The following is a 22,851-nucleotide window of genomic DNA, read 5'->3' as shown; positions in this document are numbered from 1 at the left end:
GAACTGCAGTACGTGTGTTCAGTTCCCGGAGGAACGTTTTTTTACTAGATGGTTCTTTAAAGGATGTACTCTCAGAACAACTAATGCCATCATACCAGAGAACACAATTTCACTGTCTGCAATTTTCAGTGCTCGGAGGCTTTATACCCCTCTGTCTATCCCACATCCTACAGCATTAGCCATGGTCCCAATACGTTCATCTAGGTTTTTTGCTCCTATATTACAATCTCCCCCCTTCAACAGATAGTACGGCAATCTCCCCTGTCAACAAATAGTGCCATGGTCTCAACCCCTTGCATCAAATAGTGTCGCAATCTGCCCCCGGCAACAAATTGGGCCGTGGTCTCAACCCTCCGTCATCAAAAAGTGTCGCAATCTGCAATCTTTTGGAGCTACAATGCTAACAGACACTTCAGCAGAGATCTGAAAGTTTGAAGAAGGTTAGCTGCAATGCTAACATCCAGCCTCAGAAGGGTTAAAGCTACAATGCTAACATACAGCAGCCAGGCTCCACAAGGTTGGATCAGGTTACTCACCATGATAACAGCTGGTCTTGGCAGAGTTGGATCCACAATGCAAACAGACACAGAAACCAATACCTGCAAGGTTGATTAGGATAAATGGAAGAAAGGAGAGACCTGACTAAATACGAAACATTTGTTTTTGTTGGTGAGATGTTGGGGTTGTAAATTCTCATCTACTGGTTAGAGCTAGAGCTGTACTAACAGACACAAAAGCTTTTTCTGAAGGTTTGGACAGGTTTAGGAATGCTAACAGCAAGCCTCAGAAGACTTGAGGATGTTATGCTAACAGACACTGCAGCCAGGCTCGGGTTAGTCACTATGCTAATAGCTGGTCTTAGCAGATTTAGGACCAAGGTGCTAACAGACACATCAGGTTAAGAAGGTTTGGACTGGTTTAGCCACAATGCTTCTTTGGTTCATCCATGGTATTGTTTCAAAAGCACCTTGCTGCTCTTTCAGGTGCTTTTGTTCCTTCAGTGGAAATGAAAAAAAAACAAGTAAAACAAGGCAAAGGCAGAGAATTGAGAGTTGTGACGCTGTAACGCTTTGTGGGGGCCATTAGTTCATCATTCGCCGTCAACAAACTCCCAGGAATTACTTTTATCGGGTAGGGTTCTGATGCTAACAGCAGAACTTAGCAGAGTTGGAGCTACAATGCTAAAAGACACAGCAGCAGAGATCTGAAAGGTTGGAGAAGGTTAGCCGCAATGCTAACAGCCGGCCTCAGCAGGGTTAAAACCACAATGGTAACATACAGCAGCCAGGCTCTGCAAGGTTGGATCAGGTTACTCACCATGCTAACAGCTGGTCTTGGCAGAGTTGGATCCACAATGCTAACAGGCACAGAAGCCAGGTTCTGCAAGGTTGGATTTGGGTTAGTCACTATGCTAACTGCCAGCTCAGCAGGGTTAAAGCCACAATGTTGACAGAGATAGAGGTGATGCTACCAGGCGACAGCAGCCAAGCTCTTCACGGTTTATTAGGATGAATGGACGGCTTGGGTTAGTCACTATGCTAATAGCAGGCCTTAGCAAAGTTATAGCCACTGTGCTAACAGACACAGCAGTCATGCTTCTTTGGTTTATCCATGGTATAGCTCCAAAGAACTGTTTTAGCACCTTAAGAGCTACAATGCTAACAGACACAGCAGCAGAGATCTGAAAGGTTGGAGCAGGTTAGCGGCAATGCTAACAGCCGGCTTTAGCAGGGTTAAGGCCAAAATGGTAACATACAGCAGCCAGGCTCTGCAAGGTTGGATCGGGTTAGTCGCTATGCTAACAGCTGGTCTTAGCAGAGTTGGATCCACAATGCTAACAGACACAGAACTGGTTTAGCCTCATAGCTTCTTTGGTTCATCCATGGTATTGCTATAAAGAACCATTTTGGCGCCTTGCTGCTCCTTCAGGTGCTTTTCTTCATTTCTTCAGTGGAAATGAAAAGCATCAGGAGGTGGAAGAAAAAGAGTAAAACAAGGCAAAGGCATAGAGAATTGAGAGAACACAACAGTGAGATTATTATTGGATGTGGCGCTGTAATGCTGCTCGCGTCTCGGGCGGTAAGTGGAGAATTCCATGTGACACCACATTCGCCTGCAGTTTTGTGGGGGCCACTGGTTCATCATCAGAGCTCCATCCCCTACAGATGGAGGCGGCTTCCAGATTAATCATTAATTGATTTCTTTTCCAGGACTCCCCGCTGTGAACAAAAGAGCTGTTTGTTATGCACTTAACAAGTCCGTATCTCGTTTCCACACAATCTGATCTGTGGGAGCTTATTTACATTCCGGTCCTGAAGCCAATCTTCTGCTGGTTTGTAGGTGGTGAATCCGAAGAAGAAGATGAAGAAGAAGAAATACGTCAATTCGGGCACGGTGAGTCGAGCTGTGAAATCACACAGTTTTATACACACACACACACACACACACACACACACACACACACACACACACATAAAGGCCTACACAGTCACAAGCATATACATACAGTATGTACACACTGTAGGTTGTGGGACACTAGAGGTGGGACAGTATATCGATATTACGATATATTGTATCAATACTTAGTGTTAAATATCTTTTTTTTTTTTTTTTTGAATTTCTAAGTTACTGCTTCATTATTCCACATGGTTTTCAGATTTTCAGATTATGAATGTTTTTTTTTTGGTATATTTTCATACATAAGCATAAAGCGACACTAGTTAGGATGCCTACATCGAAGTGAGCAAGTGTGTCACCATATTTTCCTTCTAATGGAGAAGCTGGAGGAAGTGCTTAAGTAAACATAACTGTAATTCTTAAAAAAAAAAAAACATTTTCTTTCAAAGTCAAACAAAAGCTGGATGTTAATCTACACATTATAGACATGATTTCTCTTCTGAAAACTGTTTATTTGGGTAAGTAAAGCACTTTCGTTTATGTACAGTAAGCTTAGATTTCCAGTATTTTGCTAGATGCTAGCCTGATGAACCCTGAGTGTTCTGGTAACCCAGGCAGATATCAGCTAGCGGTTCGTCCCACGAAGCTTGTTTTAACATGGCAAACATGCAGACTACAGTCCAATATACTTGCCATTGAACTGAGAAAGAACTAGCGCGGTGGTTAGCGGCTAATGCTAATGCTGCTGCACCCAGCCTTAGTGCTGGAGAAACTTCACTGAAAACTCACCCTTATAATGCTGTACTTCAGCGGAGTGGCTTTTTCGCTTCTTAATAACTAACTGGTAAAATTCATACATAAGGCGGACTGGTTTATAAGGCAAACTGTCGATTTTTGGGAAAATTAAAAAATGTATTGTCCGAAAAATACAGTATATTCTGAATCATTCTGTCATAATGTGGTGAGGCTGACCTCAGTATAACATATGTCCTTCGAGGCATGCTCTTAAGACGGCAGCAGCATGTGGACGAGCATTGTCCTGTTGGAATAGCGCCCAGAAAAATAGGTGTTCAGAAAAACATAAGGTTATTAGAAGCATGACCTCTTTAACGTAACATTGGTCTGTCAAGAAATGTCATGAAATGAAGACTAAAGGTGATATGGCATCATTCGAAATTGTACCCCACACCATGATGACAAAAGAAAAATAGACAACAACAAATAACAAATGTTGGTGCTGACCACATTGCCTCAACACATGGTTCTGCTGCAAATCTCAACCAACACAAAACCAGAATGGCAGTGGGTCATCTCTGTGTTGAGTGATGAGTCTTTTGTGTTTTGATGAGACTCTTTTTTCTTAGTTGAGACGACCAACAAAGCATTGTAAACGAGTATCAGCACTAAGAAAGGTCTGGAGGCATGAATTGTACAATTTCGAACAATGTCAGACCACCTTTGGTCTTTATTACAGGCACTTTAACAGTCCAGTGTTACGTCAATAAGGTCCTGAAACCAGTACCCTACCTTTTCTGAACTCACACTCTGGTGCGCTGGTCCAACAGGACAATGCTCGTCCACATACTGCTGATGTCTCAAGATCCTAACTTAAACTGAAACTAATGCTATGCCATGGCAAAAAAACATTGCCAGACTGATCTTTGACTGAAAAGGTGTGACATTCTATTTGGACACCATTAGGAACCAATCTTTTCTGAACTCACTCTCTGGTGTGCTGTTCCAACAAGACAATGCTCAGTCACATGCTGCTGCCGTCTCAAGATCCATGGCAAAAAACATAACCAGACTGATCTCTGACTGAAAATCTCTGACTGAGATTCTATTGGACGCCATTAGGAACCTCTACAACTCAATTTTGCAATGTTGATTTACATGCGCTACTTTTGTACATGTAGCTCAATAAATATGACCAAGACTGTCCTCAGATCAGTCTGCAGTCTTTAATTATGACAGTCATTTGTTCATACCAGCAGTGAAACAAAGTGATGGCATGCAGCTTCTACCAGCAACAGCACACAGGCTTTAATTACTTTATCCTTTTATATTCAGACTAATTAAACCAGATTAAAAAAACAATCATAATAAGCACTGGACACTTCTATTCACAGCTGCACTGAGACAGAGCCAGAGTCGCACGAGTCTCGTACGAGAGTCTGAGAGCACTACTGTGCATTGTTTTCAGCAGATGGTGAGGGTTAAAGGCCACTAGTAGCCTTGGCTGAAAAGTGAAGAGGGAGAGATATAAAGATAAAAAGAGAGAGTGACTGAAAGAAAGAGAGAGAGAGAGAGAGAGTGGGTGTAATATATATATTTATAAGCGAAACAGAAATAGAATGGTAACGAAACAGAATAGGAGAGAAATAGAAAAGGATAGTGAGAGTGAATGAGAGAGAACGAAAGAGAGAAAGAGAGAAATGTAGAGACAGAAAGAAAGAGAAAGCTGAGTAAATAGAGATAGAGAAAGAGAGAAATGTAGCCACAGAGAAAGAAAGCAAGCTAGACAAAGAGAGTTTGAGAGAGAGAGAAAGAGAGCAAAACAGAGAAAGATAGAAATGTAGAGACAGAAAGAAAGAGAAAGCTGGAAAAATAGAGAGAGAGGGAGAAAGAGAGAGAAATGTAGCGACAGAAAGAAAGCTAGAGAAAGAGAGAGTGAGCAAAATAGTGAGAGAGAACTGTAGAGAGTAAGAACGAGAGCAACCTAGATAAAGAGAGTTTGAAAGAGAGAGCAAAATGAAGAAAGAGAGATAGAAATGTAAAGAGAAAGAAAAGAGCTAGAGAAAGAGAAATACAGTAAGAGACAGTGAGCAACATAGTGAAAAAGAGAAATGTAGAGAAATAATAGATAGAGAGGGCTAAATACACAGAGAGATGAGGAGAGAGAGGCATATAGAAAAAGATTGTGTAAATGAGAGAGAAAAAGAAATAGAGAGTGAGCAAAATAAAGAAAGAGATAAATGTAGAAAGAGAGAAAGAAAGAGAAAGCTAGAGAGAAAGAGACAAAGAGAGCAAAATAAAGCAAGAGAGAGAAATGTAGAGACAGAGAAAGAAAGAGAAAGCTGGAGAAAGAGACAGAGAGAAGTGAGAGATAGAGAGCAAAATAGAGAAACAGAGAGAAATGAAGAGACAGAGAAAGAAAGCTTGAGAGAGAGAGAGTGAACAAAGTAGTGAGAGAGAAATGTAGAGAGAGTGAGAAGGAGAAAGTGAGCAAAATAGAGTAAGAGAGACAGTAATGTAGAGAAAAAGAGAGAAAAGGCAAGAGAAAGTGAGTGTGCAAAATACTGAAAGAGAGAAATGATTATAGAGAGAGAGGGGGCTAAATAAACAGAGAAAGAGAGAGAAAGAAAGAAAGAAATAAAGAAAGAAAGAGAGAGAGGTAGTGAAAGAGAAAGAAAGCTAGATAAAGTGAGAGAGCAAAATAGTGAGAGAGAAAGAGAGAATAAGCTAGAGAAAGAGAAAGTGAGCAAAATAATAAGAGAGAAATAGAAACGATTAAACTGTAAAGACAGAGAAAGAGAGAGAGAAAGCTAGAGACAGAGGCAAAGTGAGCAAAATAGTGAAAGAAAGACAGAAATAGAAATGTAGAGAGAGTGAGAAAAAGAGAGAGTGAGCAAAATAGTGAGAGATATGTAGAGAGACAGAGAAAAGCTAGAAAAAGGGAGAGAGAGTGAGCAAAATAGTGAGAGAGAGAAATGTAGAGAGAGTGAGAAAGAGAGAGTGAGCAAAATAGTGAGAGATATGTAGAGACAGAGAAAGTGATCAAAACAGTGAAAGAGAGAGAAATGTAGAGAGAGTGAGAAAGAGTGAGCAAAATAGTGAGAGATATGTAGAGACAGAGAAAGAGAGAAAGAGAGAAAGGGTGATCAAAATGGTGAAAGAGAGAGAGAAATGTAGAGTGAGAAAGAGAGAGTAAGACAAATAGTCAGAGATATGTAGAGACAGAGAAAGAGCTAGAGAAATAGAGAGAGAGAGAGAAATGTAGAAAAAGAGAGAGTGAACAAAATTGAGAGCTATATATAGAGAGAGAAAGAGAGGAACACACATACAGAAAGAGAAAGAGAGAGGGATAGAGAGTGAAAGATACAGACACGCGCACATATATATATATATATAAACAGAAAGAGAGTGAGAGTGTGAGAGAGAGAAAGGGAGAGAGAGAGAGAGGCGAGTGGGCGAATGGAGGATGTGAAAGTGGATATGTGGATATGAAAGCAGGCATTTGTAGCTCAGGAGAGCTAATGTGGCGTGAGTGTTTTACGCAGACTGATGGCTGAGCCGATGCCCCTCGTTTCCTGCTGCATTACAAACTCAGCCCGGCAACATCCGCCAACTCCGGCTCCTCCGCCTGCCATCATCAGTCCCTGTCTCATTCAGAGCGCAGGGCAGGGGATTCGGCGGCAGGTTTAGATATGAGAACATAATCTGTTAATCCGTTTGAGGAAAGGCCTGAGATTCTCCGCTGCAGACGGAACATATGCTGCCTGTGCCGAGCCTGAACTACTAATAGGATATTAATAGCGCTCGCAATTTACACTCTGCAGCTCACTAATTCACCAGACAGCCAGCATAAATCCACTCAGCTCTATACGCTTTACAAAATGCTGCATTGAGATTCACAATGCAGAGAACTTCCATATTGAGACGTAGAAAAATAATTTAATACATGTTATTCATAAAGAAAAAGACAGAGAAAGAGAGAGAAAGCTAGAGACAGAGAGAAAGTGCGCAAAATAGTGAAAGAGAGAAATGTAAAGAAATGATTATAGAGAGAAAGAGGGGGCTAAATAAACAGAGAACGAGAGAGAAAGAAAGAAAGAAAGAGAGGTAGAGAATGAGAGAGAAAGCTAGATAAAAAAAGAGAGAGAGAGAGCAAAATAGTGACAGAGAAATAAAAAAACGTAGAAAGATGATAGAGAGACAGAGATGGCTAAACAGAGATGAGGAGAGAGAGGCATGTAGAAAAAGATAGAGAAAGTAAATCAGAGAGAAAGAGAGAAAGAAATATAGAGGCAGAGAAAGACAGAGAAAGCTAGTGAAAGAGAGGGAGAGCAATATAGTGAGAGAGAAATAGAAATATAAAGAGAGTGAGAAAAAGAGAGAGTCAGGAAAATAGAGAAAGAGAGAATAAACTGTAAAGACAGAGAAAGAGAGAGAAAGCTAGAGATAGATGCAAAGTGAGCAAAAAAGTGAAAGAGAGAGAGAAATGTAGGGAGGGTAAGAAAGAGAGAGTGAGCAAAATAGTGAAATATGTGTACAGACAGAGAAAGAGCTAGAGAAAGAGAGAGAGAGTAAGCAAAATAGTGAGAGATGTAGAGAGAGAAAGAGCTAGTGAAAGAGAAAGAAATGTAGAGAGAGAGAGAAAGAGAGAGTGAGCAAAATAAAAAAAGAAAAGTGAGACCATTACTGAACTCTATTTAAATTCCCTTATTAAACATTGTTATTGCAAGCAAAAATACATCCTGTTATGATTTAGACGTAATAAGAGACCACTTAAAGATGATGAGTTTCTTTGATTTTACCAAATTGAAAACATCTGGAATATAATCAAGAGGAAGATGGATGATCACAAGCCATTAAATCAAGCTGAATTCAAGCTGCTTTAATTATTGCACCAGGAGTGTAAAGCATAACGTTATCCAAAAGCAGTGTGTAAGACTGGTGGAGGAGAACATGCCAAGATGCATGAAAAAGAGTTATTCCACCAAATATTGAATGCTTTTTTTCATAAATTGTTGCTTCTCAACTAAAAACCTCCCCCACCTCCTCCTCCTTCTTCCTGTGCGTAGGTGACGTAACACTAAGTGTGTTTTGCCACAATAAAAGTAATCAGTGCTGAATACCGTGCTCTGAGTTTTTTAATGAAATAAAATGATAATAAATCAAGAAAATTACTCGATTTTTTTGTAATCGAGTAACTCGATTTACTCGAGTAATCGTTTCACTCCTACTGGCTTCCAACTGACATTTTTTTAACAGGATAATGCTCGCCCACACACAGCAAGATTTTTTATTTTATTTAAAAAAATGGTTATAATAAAATAAAAGAGTATTTTACTTTTTACTCAAATTGTTATGCTGATGATGTAATTGTTCACTTATTAAACATTAATATTAGCAGAATTTTCTATTGTGCTCAACTCAGCTTTACGCTAAAATAAGATTTTTATCTAATACGTTTTTTTTTTACTTTTACTCAGGTGACGCTGCTGTCTTTCTCGGTGGAATCCGAATTCACTTTCCTCGATTACATTAAAGGAGGGTGAGTAAATAAGGAAGACCTGAAGATATGAAGTTGTGTGTCTTGCATGCACCCCCTGCTACTTCCTGTTGAGCCTTTAATGGACTGCAGAAATTTCTATGTACTTGGATGTGTCCCCCAAGTTTCAGAGTTTTCATAGTTAATTCTGAAATCTATAAGGCTATAAAAAAGAGTTTATTCTGCTTTTCTTTTATCCTGCAATGGTGGGGGCTTCATAAATCTCTAGCTAGTCCACGCCAAGACTGCCATTAGATTAAGCGTGGTGCCAATATGTTCATCAAGTTCATCTGCTCCAGAAAGTCCTATTCTATTGGCAATACTGCGACACTAGAAGGGGTGTCCACTAGGGGTGTCTCAATTCTCTAAATCCTCGATTCGATTTTATTTCTGATTTTCTTTTTTTTACAGCAGAGAGGCTTATGCCAGTTTTAGATTAGTCTATGGTCAGTCATTGGTTTGATTCATCAAATTTACAATATCTTATTTCAAATGGTGGGCTTGATATAAGTGATGCAAAGTGATACAAGTGATCTGTAATACACCACATTAGGCACTAATGGTCAAATTTAAATAATTTAATTAAGATATATATGTAATGCCATCTAGTGGCTTTTTTTTTGGTAGCAGCAGTGTGCACTATTAAAACAGTAATGTGCAACATAACAAAATAAATAATAAAAAATACAGGAACAGTCATGTACAAAATAATAGAACAATTAGAGCCTTAACAAACTGACACAATTTCGAAATATAGAAATCGTGACACCCCTAGTGTCCACAAACTTTTGGACATGTAATGTATGACTGTAAAAAATTGTTTTTCTGGGTCCTTTTATATCAGTCCTGGCAATCAGGGCTTCCTTTTATCTGAAGATAAAGAGCAGCGTGGTGAAAAACAAGGGCAGGCCGTGATTGGCTAGTCTTTTAAACGCTCTGACATTTCACCGGGCGGACGGGGCGGACTCCGCTGTCATCCCCCTGAATGAATCAGAGCGCCGCCGGCGCGTCCAGGCCCGCATGAGCGAGCATTAGACGCCCTTTCCCAAACCCAGATCTATTTTGGCGAGATTTTTTTTTAAGGAACCCACTCAGACTGGCTATTGTGTGACAGATATGATTTGAAATGGTTCCAGCGCTTTTTTTAAATGCTCCTTCAGTCTGATATTCTTCCCTCCAGAGGGAGAGGGGTCACCTTCAGAGCTGCCCTTGGAGACTCTGATTCTGAGGCTTCTGAAAAAAAAAGGATCAAAATTCTCTAAACTTTCTCAAAACAGTCTGTTAGAAAGTCATTGACCGCATAGAAATAATGACATGTATACAGTAACTGTAGAACTTCCAGAACTTCAGAATGGAGTGTTGAATTGCTTTGATACTTGGAAAGATGATAAAAATTACCAGGAACAATAAAGAATTAAAACATTTAGATTCATTGCAGAATATTTATTTAGCTACACATACAGAAATATAATGTGTAATGCTGCCAAACTTTGTAATGCTGCCAAACTGAGTTGTAGAGGTTCCTAATGGCGTCCTGTGACAATCCATCACATACATCTCGTGTTTTGCAGTAGAGGACGGTAGTGGGTGATGCTGGTATCCAATAACATGCAGCTGACCATGGAATAGTATCTGTGGTTTTCAAAAGGCAATCCTCTTGAGATGGATTTCTGCTTCTCTGCACCATGATACTTCATTTTTGAAAAAGTTGAACCATTAGTCACATGTCGAGACAATGCCCATAACATCTAGTGGCCACATGACAACATTAAACTCAATTGATTGAAAACAGGATGGCGGGAATCCCAGTCAAACCTTTCTACAGCCAGTCCAGACAAAAACTCTCATTTAATTTTATGTTTAAAACTAGTTTATTTATTTATTTAGCTTACTGTAGAAAACTTTAGTTTTAAAATTTAGTTTTTGCACTAATTGGGTCCTTGTGATCCCAAATGGCAAGGATCATTTTTAAATGTAAAAAAAAATAAACTACTGCACAAATTTGAGGAGATTTGTTTTTTCGTTGCAAAAAAGAAAGTTTAGTTTTTATACTTGTTAGATCGTACTAATTATAATGCAACATTGAGTCAAAGTGTCAAAGTGCCTATCCCATAGACCAGGAGTTGGCAATTAAGTTTGGCCACGGGCCAGATATTTTCCAAGCCATTACACGTAAAAAAGCCACAAAAAACTATTTTTTTGGAAAATGAAGTATAATGGGATGGATTGCTACAGCCTAGTAGCTCTCCAGCCCAGAGGGTTGTTGAACCCAATTGCAGAACAGTTGATCTCAAAGCAGGTAAACCCAAGAAGAAAGGAAAAAATAAATAAATAAATAAACACACCACTCCTCGCGTGGGATCGAACCGTGTCATCAGGGTCGCGGTCCAATACACTATCGCTGCCCCAGCTAGTGAATTGGGACACGGCCGGGAAAAAAACGCCCTTATATAGAGATAGGGAGCCCAAGAACGGGCGTAAAAACGCGCTGGATTTTCTCAATCAGCTTTATGAGATAGAGTCACCTGGAACGTAAGCTTTAAGTGAACAGCTGTGCTGAACTTGTCAAGAGTTTTTTGCTTGAATTTCTTGCCCTTTTAATGTGTTTGAGAGCTTTAGTTTTGTTATAGAGATTGAACACACTGAATAGCTCTATTTGATTAATGTTCTAATCCATATTATGACAAGAACTACTCAACTAAATAAAGAAACAAGTACTTTAAGAAATAAGGATCAGACAGTCTGAAAAAATCTGCGAAAGTCACAAAGACCATCAAGAAAGTGGGAAGTGCAGGGGCCAGAGTTGTATTGGTGTCAGTGGGGTGGGTTGGGCAGAACACTGTTCTACTGGCTGTTTCACAGCCTGGTCGCCTGGGGGAAAAAGCTGTCTCAGAACCGGCTGGTTCTGGTCTTCAAGCTTCTGAGCCTCCTTCCAATATGATAAAATTGTCTCTCATCAATATGATGAAATTGGCTCTTATCAGGACCGCCAAAAAAAGAAAGACCAAGAGAGTTACCAACTACCAACAACAGAAACCGCAAGTTAACAGCACCCCAAGATAAGAACCAACTAAGTGCTTCACAGAGTATTTTAGTTTGTTTAACACTTTTAAGTTACTAAATGATTCCTTATGCATTTGTTCATAGTCTGAATGACTTTAGTGTTTATTTACAATGTAGGTCAATGTAGGTCAAAACAGTGAATGAGAAAGTGACTGGTACTGTACCTTATGCAGCAAGAAGTGAATAAAACAGAGTCCCCAGAGTGAGTTTGTGAAATTCGCACAGCAGAGCTAGCTTAGCGTAGCACACGTTAGCACATAATGTACAGCTGTCCCCTCCAGGCAGATGTTAATATAATCTGTGGTCTGGGCTGCTGAGTGGCGTGTAGGTCTTGACCGTAATGTGGAGTGACAGCAGGGTGAATCCGGTGGCAGAAAGATGAAGGGAAAATGATGCGGCTGAGTGGCCAGGTACGGGTAGACCTGACTGGGCTGTGAGGGCAGGAGGCCTGCCGGTGTTGTGGGGGTCATGCTGCCAGGAGAACCACGGTAGCCACGGGGTCGTGTAAACATCGGAAAGGTCCGACGTGAGGCCATGTCAGAAAACGTGACATACTACAGTAGTGCAAGACTCGAGTGTACAAGAAAGTACAAAACAAGAAAATAGACAGAAGCAATATGTCAACAAATTATAGTGAAAATAGTGAAATTCTTCATGTATATGGCGCAAACCCAACCAATAAACTGATATTATCAGCCCGAGCCTGACCCGACCCGACCAATGAACTGCCTGTTTTCAGGCTCTTTAAATGAGCGAAATCTGTTTAGAATGATGTTAATGAACACTGCAACACTGAAGAAGCGCAGAAATATTATTTAATAAAAATATTTATTAAGAACAGCTACACTCAGAACTCACGAGTGCCCCAGATCTGCGTGATTATAACATTCTAATTGGTGCAACTATTTTTAGACAGTTTGATTTGTTACTTACAAGGTTATAATAGTTTTGACTTATTTATTATAGATTAATTTAATTTTTTGCTAAAAAAAACTTTAGCTTTAATTTAGCTTTAATTCTGTAGGTTTGCTAGTTTTTATTAGTTTTTACACATCATATCAGAGAGATCAATCTGAGAAACACATAAACAAACACAAAAACACAATAAATTCTACAGTTTTCACAAATTTTCACCAAAATGATCAACTATAAGAGACAGAGCTTTTATCTCCCTCGCGCTCATATTCTAATCCCATACAGAATTCGTCAGTTTCCTCAGTGTTTTCTCAGTGTCGTTGTAAACAAGAACTAACGCCACGGACCGTGAGGTGCCGCACGCTGCGCTGTCGTGCCGAAATCTGACCCCCGCAGAATTCGGCTTCCCTTCACAAGCAGAATTGGCACAACACCACCCGCTGTAAAACTGCTGGAGTGGAAACAGGGCTTATAAATAAATTAACAAATAAGACAACAAAGGGTATTCTATCAGTAATTTCAGTTTGTTTTAGTTAGTTTTAAAAAATCTCAATACCAGTTTCCAGTTAGTTTTTAGTCCTTTTTTCTTTTAATTACAGTTTTTATTAGTTTTAGTTAACCAAAATGTTTTTTTTTTCACTTTCAGTTTTAGTTATTTCATTTGTTTCCGTTAACAATAAAACTTGGTTACTTATGATTATATTGTGATTATCACGCTAGAGCTTTATATACAATAAAAATAGCATTAAAAAAAACAGATGCCTACATCTAAGACTATTTTCTAGAACCCGATCCGACCCTATCCGAGGCATGTGGACGGGTTGGGTTCGGGTAAAGAATCTAAGCTCTAATTCTATGTAATGCTCAAACCATATTACATTTCTGAGCTTCTGAGCTTCTGAGGAGCTGGATACGTTGTAAAATAGCTCTGTTCCATTTAGGAATGCTGTCAGTGCTATCAAAAATGTAGAAGTAGATGTAGGTCAAGTTTATTTATATGGCGCCTTTTGCAGCACAAAGCAGCTTTGCAAACTCTGAATTCAGGCCGCTGTAGTGAGAACGCCACAGGCGACAGTGACAGGGAAGAACTCCCTCAGGCAAAAGGAAGACACCTTGAGGGAATAAAAGACTCAAAAGGGGAACTCATTCACCTGTGGTCGCCAACGGAGAGCAAAACAAGAGCATAACAGAAACAATGTAAAAAATGAATGAAGAATAAATTAATATAATAATAAAAATTGTAATAAATAAAATGTAGTAGTCTTATAGTAGTAGTTTTTCTATATATTTTTTAAGTTTAATTCTAATTTTTATACCATTTTCTACACAATTAATTTCTAGCCAATTACCCAATCCACTCATTAGGACTCCCCCTATCACTAGTGATGCTCCAACACACCAGGAGGGTGAAGACTAGCACATGCCTCCTCTGATACATGTAAAGTCAGACTTTGCCTCTTTTTGAACTGCTGCTGATGCAGTATTGCTGAGTAGCATCACAGCGCACTCAGAGGAAAGCGCAGCGACTCGGTTCTGATACATCAGCCCACAGACGCAGCTTGTGCTGATCAACATCACCCTTGGGAGTGATGAGGGGAAAGAGTTCCATTTACCCACCCAGAGAGAGCAAGGCCAATTGTGCTCTCTCGGGGCTCCGGTAGCCGATGGCAAGCTACATAAACAAGATTCGAACCAGCGACCTTGTGGTCACAGTGCCAGCACCTTAGTCCTCTGGACCGCTCACCATAGACATTGCCAATTGACAAGTCCCAGTCTTGGTCTTGAGTACAAAACTACATAATTATATGAAAGTGTCATGTCTTCAGTCTTGTTCTATGAAAAGATATAATAAAATATATATAAAAATGTGAGCTGTGCACTCACTTTTGTGAGTATCATACAAATCCATGGTTATATATTACCAGGTGTCATACATGGCTGTAAAGTTGCCAAATTTACCCTAATAGTTACAATAATAGTGTTTATTGTGTTATCTGTGTTATCTACACAATCGCCTACAAGGTGATGACAGAACAGCTCCTTCCTACCTGCACTCACTCCTGAAGGCTTACGCTACCTCCCACCCGCTGCTCTCCTCCAATGAACGTCACCTCGCTTTACCAAACAAACACTCACACAAAGCAATCCATACTGTTCTCATACAGAGTTCCCCAATGGTGGAACAAACTACCCTCCACTACCAGATCAGAAGAATCTCTCACTATCTTAAATAAACTCCTGAAGACAGAGCTCTTCAAAGAGCACTTACTCTCTTAACACCTCTAACACACTAACTACTTCTAACCTCATTTCCTTCTTCACCTCCTTCAGTTCTCTATCCCTTTATTTTCCTTCAACCTCCTTTAAGCCCTATCTATAAAATGGTTAATCTTAATTTCTATTACTTTTGTACTAGACTATTGTAAGTCGCTTTGGACAAAAGCGTCTGCCAAATGTAATGTAATGTAATGTACACAGTGATGGCACCCGTCGAGCCATGGCCCCACCTACTATGATGCTTTGGTGCAAATACAGATATCACTGCTCCCCTAATTTAAGGTTTGACAGTGTTTATCATACACCCCAAAAGAAATCATCTCAACCAATTTTAGAACCGATAACAATTTTTAACAATATTAGCACAGCTCACCCTCTTTTAGAAACAGTGCGCACTCATGAGTTCTGTGTGTGTGTTTTTGCAATGTTTGCTTCTTGGGCAATGCTATTCTGTTTATGTGAGTAATCCTAGTGTGCTGACATACTATAAATTGATTAGCTCGTGCCCAAATGAAAAGAGGAAATTGCCTCTTCAGCTTCAAGCACCCTCTGCACCCTCTACAGCGATGGCAGAGCAAGAAGGCACAGCAATAGCAGGCCGTTATTAGAGTGTAGAGCGGTAGAGAGGTGCAATCAGAATGTGTGTGTGTGTGGGGGTTGTGGGGAAGGGATGGGCGCTCTGCAGTGGGTTAAAGATGTCCTGCAGTGGAGCAGCAGCTCTGATAGAAATCAATTGTGATTTGGGAGGCGCGGTGGCGGAGTAGAGGAGCGGGAACAGAAGCAGTCAAACAGTAATAAAACAGAGGAGGAACAGCTCAGCCTTTTATTAGCCTCAAAGTGTGGAGCCCCCATGACAGCTACACACACATAAACACACAGGTTGGGTTATACCTCTCTCTATTTCTCTTTTTCTTTTGATGTTTCTCTCTTATTCTAGCTAGCGTAGCCATAACACACAGAATTCAGAAAGATAGCATAGCTTTTCCACTCAGGATTTAGTGTGCTAGCACTCCATTACCACACAGAACATAGAACGATAGCATAGCTATACCACACAAAATGCACAAAGCTAGGGTTGATATTCTACACAGAATACAGAAATTTTGTGTAGCTCCTGTATACCACACAGAATTCCCAAATCTAGCATATGTGTTCCACACAGAATGCAGAAAGCTAGCATAGCTATGTCAGGTACAATGCAAGAAGCTAGAATAGCTATTCCACACAGAATGCAACAAGCTAATGCTAGCAGAGATATACAGCACAGAATACAGGAAGCTAGTGTGGCTATACCACACAGAAGTTCAGCAGCTAGCATATGTGTTCCACACATAATTAAAAAAGCTACCATAGCTATATCAAGTACAATGCTAGCATAGCTATTCCACACTAAATTCGGAAATCTAGCATAGCTATGCTACACAGAATGCAGAGTACTTCCACACAGAATGCAGAAAGCTAGCATAGCACTGTCAGGTACAATGCAGTTGTTCCACACAGATTAAAAAAATAGCATTGCTTTCTAAATTTATATGCTATTTTAATTTCAGAATTCTGTAAACTAAATTAAAAAATCTTGCATAGATATTCCACACAAAATGCAGAAGGCTTTTGTGGCTACAAAGCTAGCCACAAAGCTAGGGTAGATATTCTACACAGAATACAAAAAGCTAGTGTAGCTATACCACACAGACTTTAAACAGCTAGCATATGTTCCACACAGAATTCATAAAGCTAGCATATAGAAAGCTAGCATAGCTATTCCACAGTACATTCAAAAATCTAGCATAGCTTTCCCACACTACATGCAAAATGCTAGCATAGCTGTTCCACACTAAATTCAAAAATGCTAGCATAGCTATGTAAAATCTAGCATAGCTACTTCACAATAAATAAAAAAAATCTAGCATAGCTTTTTACAATCTAGCATGGCTATTCCACACTAAATTCAAAAACCAATCATAGTTATTCCACACTAAATTAAAAAAAGCTAACATAGCTATGAAAAATATAGCATAGCTACTTCACACTAAATTAAAAAATCTAGCATAGCTATTTAAAAGCTAGCATAGCTATTCCACACTAAATTTAAAAATCTAACATAGCTTTTCCACACTAAATTCAAAAAGCTAGCATAGCTATGTAAAATCTAGCATAGCTACTTCACACTAAATAAAAAAATCTAGCATAGCTATTTAAAAGCTAGCATAGCTTTTCCACATTAAATTCAAAAAGCTAGCATAGCTTTTCCACACTAAATTCAAAATGCTAGCATAGCTTTTCCACACTAAATTCAAAATGCTACCATAGCTTTTCCACACGCTAGCATAGCTTTTCCACACTAAATTCAAAATGCTAGCATAGCTTTTCCACACTAAAATTAAAAATGCTAGCATAGCTTTTCCACACTAAATTCAAAATGCTAGCATAGCTTTTCCACACTAAATTCAAAATGCTAGCATAGCTTTTCCACACTAAATTCAAAATGCTAGCATAGCTTTTCCACACTAAATTCGAAAATCTAGCATAGCTTTTCCACACTAAATTCAAAATGCTAGCATAGCTATGTAAAATCTAGCTAGTTATTCCAACCTAAATTCAAAAATCTAGTATAGCTGTTTCACACTAAATTAAAAAAGCTAGCATAGAATTCAGGAAGCTAAAAAAAAGTCTATTTAAATAAATAAAATAAGTGTCACACTGACCAGACTTTCGCTTTCTCTCTTTTCTCTGACTTTTTCTACTCTCACTCCCTCTCTCTCTCTCTCTCTCTTTCTTTTTCTCTCCATCGCACACGTACATGTGTGCATACAGGCATACTAAAGTGAGCACTTGCTCTTTCACTTGCACACAAATACACACACCTTCCCTTCTACACCCCCCCCCCCCATCACACACACACACACTCAGGCATACTCATGCAGAGCTCTGAAACGAGCACTCCCGCTGACCGAGCGAGTATGCACTCTGATTAAAAACTGACCTTTACCTCCACGGGGGCTCGTTCCTGATGGCTGAGTGGCAGACAGCCTGCAGAAGCACCTCCGGACCCGGGCCTGACATTTTTATTAGAGCCTAGGAGCCCCCGTCACCTTGACCACGGCGCGGATTTAATGAGGCCAAGACATGAAGAGGAAACAACAAAACTATTCACCATTATGGAAGATTATAGCCCTCAGCTATAGAGTCTATATCCTTGTAGAGGCTCTATCAGGGGGCAGTTATGGGGCCTAAAATAGAGTTTTTTGAAGTGTGTGTGTATATATATATATATATATATATATATATATATATATATATGTTTCTGTATGAAGTGTATATGTGTGTGTGTGTGGATGTGCTGTACGTGTCAGTCCAGTTGAATGCTCCGAGTGTGAATAGCTGCTCTTAGCTCTCTCTGATGTAATTGGGCTGCTGTAGTTGAAGCTGTCGCATCTTCTGCAGCATTGCAGACATATCTTCAGCACAGTGCCTGATAAATGAGGGCCCGATACTTAGTGACAAGAGCCTCCGCCTACCCACCAATCAGTGCTCTTGTCCTTATGCCCATCCTCATCAGCCTCCTCTATAGTCAAGAAGGCTCACCCATGGCTCACTGCAGTGTCCCCAGTCCCCAGTGTGACAGATCTTTAGTGGGTTACAGGGCCACGGACAAGTGCGACGCTGGGAACTGACATGATTTAAACATGATTGGGCCCTAGTTTAGTGATCTATGTAGGCAAGCTGCCAACTCAGTGCTCAGTACTGCTTGATTTAGGGCATGTCAGTCAGTGTGTCTTTGCTATCGTAACCACAGGAAAAGTACACCATGCATGTGGGCCATTCGTTCTGCTGCCTTTGTGATTTGTATATTTTTCTTCTTTATATAAAATTTACAGGGGTTGGACAATGAAACTGAAACACCTGTCATCATTTTAGTGTGGGAGGTTTCATGGCTAAATTGGAGCAGCCTGGTGGCCGATCTTCATTAATTGCACATTGCACCAGTAAGAGCAGTAAGAGTGTAAGAGTGTGAAGGTTCAATTAGCAGAGTAGGAGCACAGTTTTGCTCAAAATATTGCAATGCACACAACATTATGGGTGACATACACTAGAGTTCAAAAGAGGACAAATTGTTGGTGCACGTCTTGCTGGCACATCTGTGCCCAAGACAGCAAGTCTTTGTGATGTATCAAAAGCCACGGTATCCAGGGTAATGTCAGAATACTACCAAGAAGGACGAACCACATCCAACAGGATTAACTGTGGACGCTGTAAGAGGAAGCTGTCTGAAAGGGTTTTTTTTTTTGCTAGCTGTAACTGTTTTCTATATATTGAAGGTTTTTGAACATAATGAACAAAATGAATTATATAATATTCTCAATTAACAATTTATGCTGCATTAAAAGTTCTCTTCCACATACCCTGTGCAATTACACCTTCTCACCAGAGAGGTCTCTAAATCCCAAAATCTTCAAAACTTACAGACTGCCGCTTAAACCCTTTTAGAACTGAATTATGTTTCAGGGATGGGAAAATATGAGAAGGCTGTTTTCTGTCTGTAATGCAGACAAAATATTAAATCTACATAAAATAAATCAAATTAATACTTTTTTTATTCCTAAACATGATAAAAGGTGTTCTAAATAATAAAGAATGAATAAACATGAGCTTGTATTACTTTATTACTTCGCCTCATTTGTTCTTTAGTGCTGACATGCCCTAATGTCTAAGTTGATAATTTGTATTTATTTATTTATTTATTTTTGTTCGGTGCAGTGGGCGGGGCTAAGCTACAGTTTCATTGGCTGGTTTATGATCTTTTCTATTGGACCACAACAAAAAAAACCCTACATGATGTCCATTGTAATTGATACAGTTAAGTGAACCCTGTAACCATTATTTATATCACTTCTATATCAGTGTAAATGTGTGTTTATCTGCATTAGTACTATAGGAACATTTGTGCCTCCTTTTAAAGGTCACTAATCCCACTAAGCCCCCCCCCCCCTTCTCTCTGCACCTTCAGTTATTTGGCGTACAGGTCTGACCCCGCCGTCCCCTACAATATTGAATTATGGGGCTTGTGTTTTAATGCATGCATGATGCATTGAATGCATTAAAGAGAACCGGCCTCCACAAGTCACATGGCTTTCCATGAATTAATAAAGGGGATAATTACTGTCCAGGTTACAAATGGGCAAGAGTCTTAGTATTAGCCAAGGAATTGAAAGGTTAATGTCATTTTCTCTCCTTTTTATTATGAATTTATTTTCTTTTTTTTCTGTTCCTGCCCTTTGAATCCCTTAGGGTGCACTATCTTATTCTCCTTTTTTTTCCCATAAGTTGCCGACTGCATGACTAATAAGCGAGAATAATGCTTTCATAATTTCAGAAAATGGGATTACGGTTCTCTCTTAAGTGCTCTATCATATTAATTGCGCCGTTGCATTGGGGTCTCGTTAAAAGGGGGGAAAAAACAGATATAGTCTGGAAAGCATGTCATTTCAATTCTTAATAATAGAAAAGGCGCATGCTTTAATGCGAAAATGTACTGAGAAAAGGAAAGTGACAATAATCCATGTTTGCTTCCCTAAAAGAAAAAATGACTCATTTAAAAGAAATCCCTGATGCTCGTGTTCATATAACACTCCGGCTTTCGTGGGGATCTGGGCGAGACGTGACTCGCATTATAATGCAGCTTAACCTTAACACCTATACAAACACAAGCCTGAGAAGATCCAACATCTCCTCATTTTAAATTCAGCGTGGATTATCATCAAGTATTCCTGGTTGGAGAAGAGCCAGAATGGAGACAAGAGCCTAAAAGAGATGGAAGAGTTTGGAGTTGATTAAATTTTTTTACGCAATTACGCAATTTGCTGCGTAACTTGTAATGCAGCTTTTGACGTATTAGCAGACATGTATAAAGTACTAGAGATCCAGACTTAAAAGTACAAGTAATCTATCAAAAAAAGTGACTTGAGTAGAATTAGAAGTGTTTCTTAAGCATCATACTTTTTTTTTTTTTTTTCATTTTCTCCCCAATTTACGCAGCCAATTAGGCAACCCACTCATTAGGACTCCCCCTATCACTAGTAATTCCCCAACACACCAGGAGGGCGAAGACTAATATATAATAAATATATAATAAATAATAACTGTAGAGTAGTGAAGTAGTTCTACTTCGGTATTATACATCTCTGCATTTTGGCAACATTCCAACTCCAGTTTGTTTGGCCTTATGGTGCAAGATATGCTTGTCTACAGCTTTTGTATATGTGCACCTGTTCAGCTGCTATGCTATTGCTACACTTTTTATTTTTCATCCTTTTTCCCCTCATAGGATCACATTCTTTTTTTTTTCTTTGCGCTCACTGCTATCTGCTATATACTACGGGACGTTGTGGGGTTTTTTTTACATAAAAAAGGTGCTGAGCACCACATATTAGGTAGTGAGCACCACATACTATGTAGTGAGCATCAGATAGTAAGTAGTAAGCACCAGATATATTGTAATAAATTGCACAGAGAGCAATGCAAGCCTTCTAAGCTAAGCTAAGCTAACTTAGCTAGTGTTAGGGTAGGTAGGTAGATAGACAGATATTAGTTTTTGGTATGTCAGTGTATTACAGAAATAATGAGCTGATGCTGAAACAGACAGAGGCTGACCAGAGTCTGGAGTGTTGCTGCTGCTGCTGAGGCTCAATAAAACTCGTAATGAGAGTTTAGCGTAATTGCCCGTTCCATCTATTCTAATCAGACTGTGCAGCTGGAGTGGCCGTGTGTGTGTGTGTGTGGTGTGTGTGTGGTGTGTGTGTGTGTGTTGGGGGGTTGTGGATATTGCATGTCTCAGCATGTGTTTTCAGGCTGTCACTACTTATTATAGTGAACTTGATTATTTTAATGAATAATGGAGAAATCGTTAAAAAATAAATAAATAAAATAAAGCCAAACAATTTAAATCAACAAAACGAATCAATAACAGACCGTTTGCAAAAGATTCCAGTTTGGATTCTTAGAAAGCCAAAATGTACTACATTTGCAGCAAAGTGGCAAAATTTCTAGATACCTGAAAAATGTTGATTTAAGACAGTGTTCGTTTAAGATATCTGCTTATTCATTGTTTCTCAAATACTCAAAATCCCACAATTCAGAACACATGGTTTTAATACCCCTCTAATATTCCCATATTTATTTATCTGCTTCAGAGAGTTCTAGTCTACTGGCAATACTTTTCTACTGCCGAAACTAGACAAGCTGTGTTTGTACATTTGCACAGCAATAAATCAGAAATTGGGACACCTTACAAACATACATTGTATACAGCTCTGAAAAAAAATAAAAAGAGACCACTTCAGTTTCTGAATCAGTTTCTCTGATTTTGCTATTTATAGATATATGTTTGAGTAAAATGAGCATTGTTGTTTTATTATATAAACTACAGACAACGTTTCTCCCAAATTCCAAATAAAAATATTGTCATTTAGAGCATTTATTTGCAGAAAATGAGAAATGGCTGAAATAACAAAAAAGATGCAGAGCTTTTAGATCTCAAATAAATCAAAGAAAACAAGTTCATTATTCATAAAGATTTAAGAGTTCAGAAATCAATATTGAGTCGAATAAGCCTGTTTTTTAATCACGGTTTTATGTATCTTGGCTTGTTCTCCTCCACCAGTCTTACACACTGCTTTTGGATAAGTTTATGCCACTCCTGGTACTTTCAAGCAGTTCAGCTTGGTTTGATTATCCATTGGCTTGTGATCATCCATCTTGCTCTTGATTATATTCCAAAAAAAAAAAAATCATAATTTTTAAATAATTAATTTTTTTCCAGAGCTGTTTATAGTTTAGTACTATTTACTATTTAAAGTGAACAAATTAGGACCAATTCTCTCATTTTCCATTTTTTGGCCTATTTATTTCACAGGACAGTTTAGTAT

At 39.1% G+C, this 22,851-nt stretch overlaps 1 protein-coding gene across 2 annotated transcripts in view; it reads left to right on the top strand.

Moving 5' to 3' along the window:
• The window catches only part of cpne5b (copine Vb), a 212,422-nt gene that overhangs the window by 151,431 nt on the left and 38,140 nt on the right, over positions 1–22,851 (top strand). For both annotated transcript variants that reach the window (XM_022682732.2, XM_022682731.2), the window contains 2 exons: positions 2,341–2,394; positions 8,613–8,674. In XM_022682732.2, coding sequence (XP_022538453.1) covers positions 2,341–2,394; positions 8,613–8,674 — 116 coding nt within the window. The remainder of the gene's footprint in view (positions 1–2,340; positions 2,395–8,612; positions 8,675–22,851) is intronic.

The sequence above is a fragment of the Astyanax mexicanus genome, chromosome 24 (genome assembly GCF_023375975.1).
Source record: "Astyanax mexicanus isolate ESR-SI-001 chromosome 24, AstMex3_surface, whole genome shotgun sequence".
In the NCBI taxonomy this organism is placed as follows: domain Eukaryota; kingdom Metazoa; phylum Chordata; class Actinopteri; order Characiformes; family Acestrorhamphidae; genus Astyanax; species Astyanax mexicanus.
Note: the sequence above shows the minus strand (reverse complement) of the source record. Positions and strands in the feature narration are given on the sequence as shown.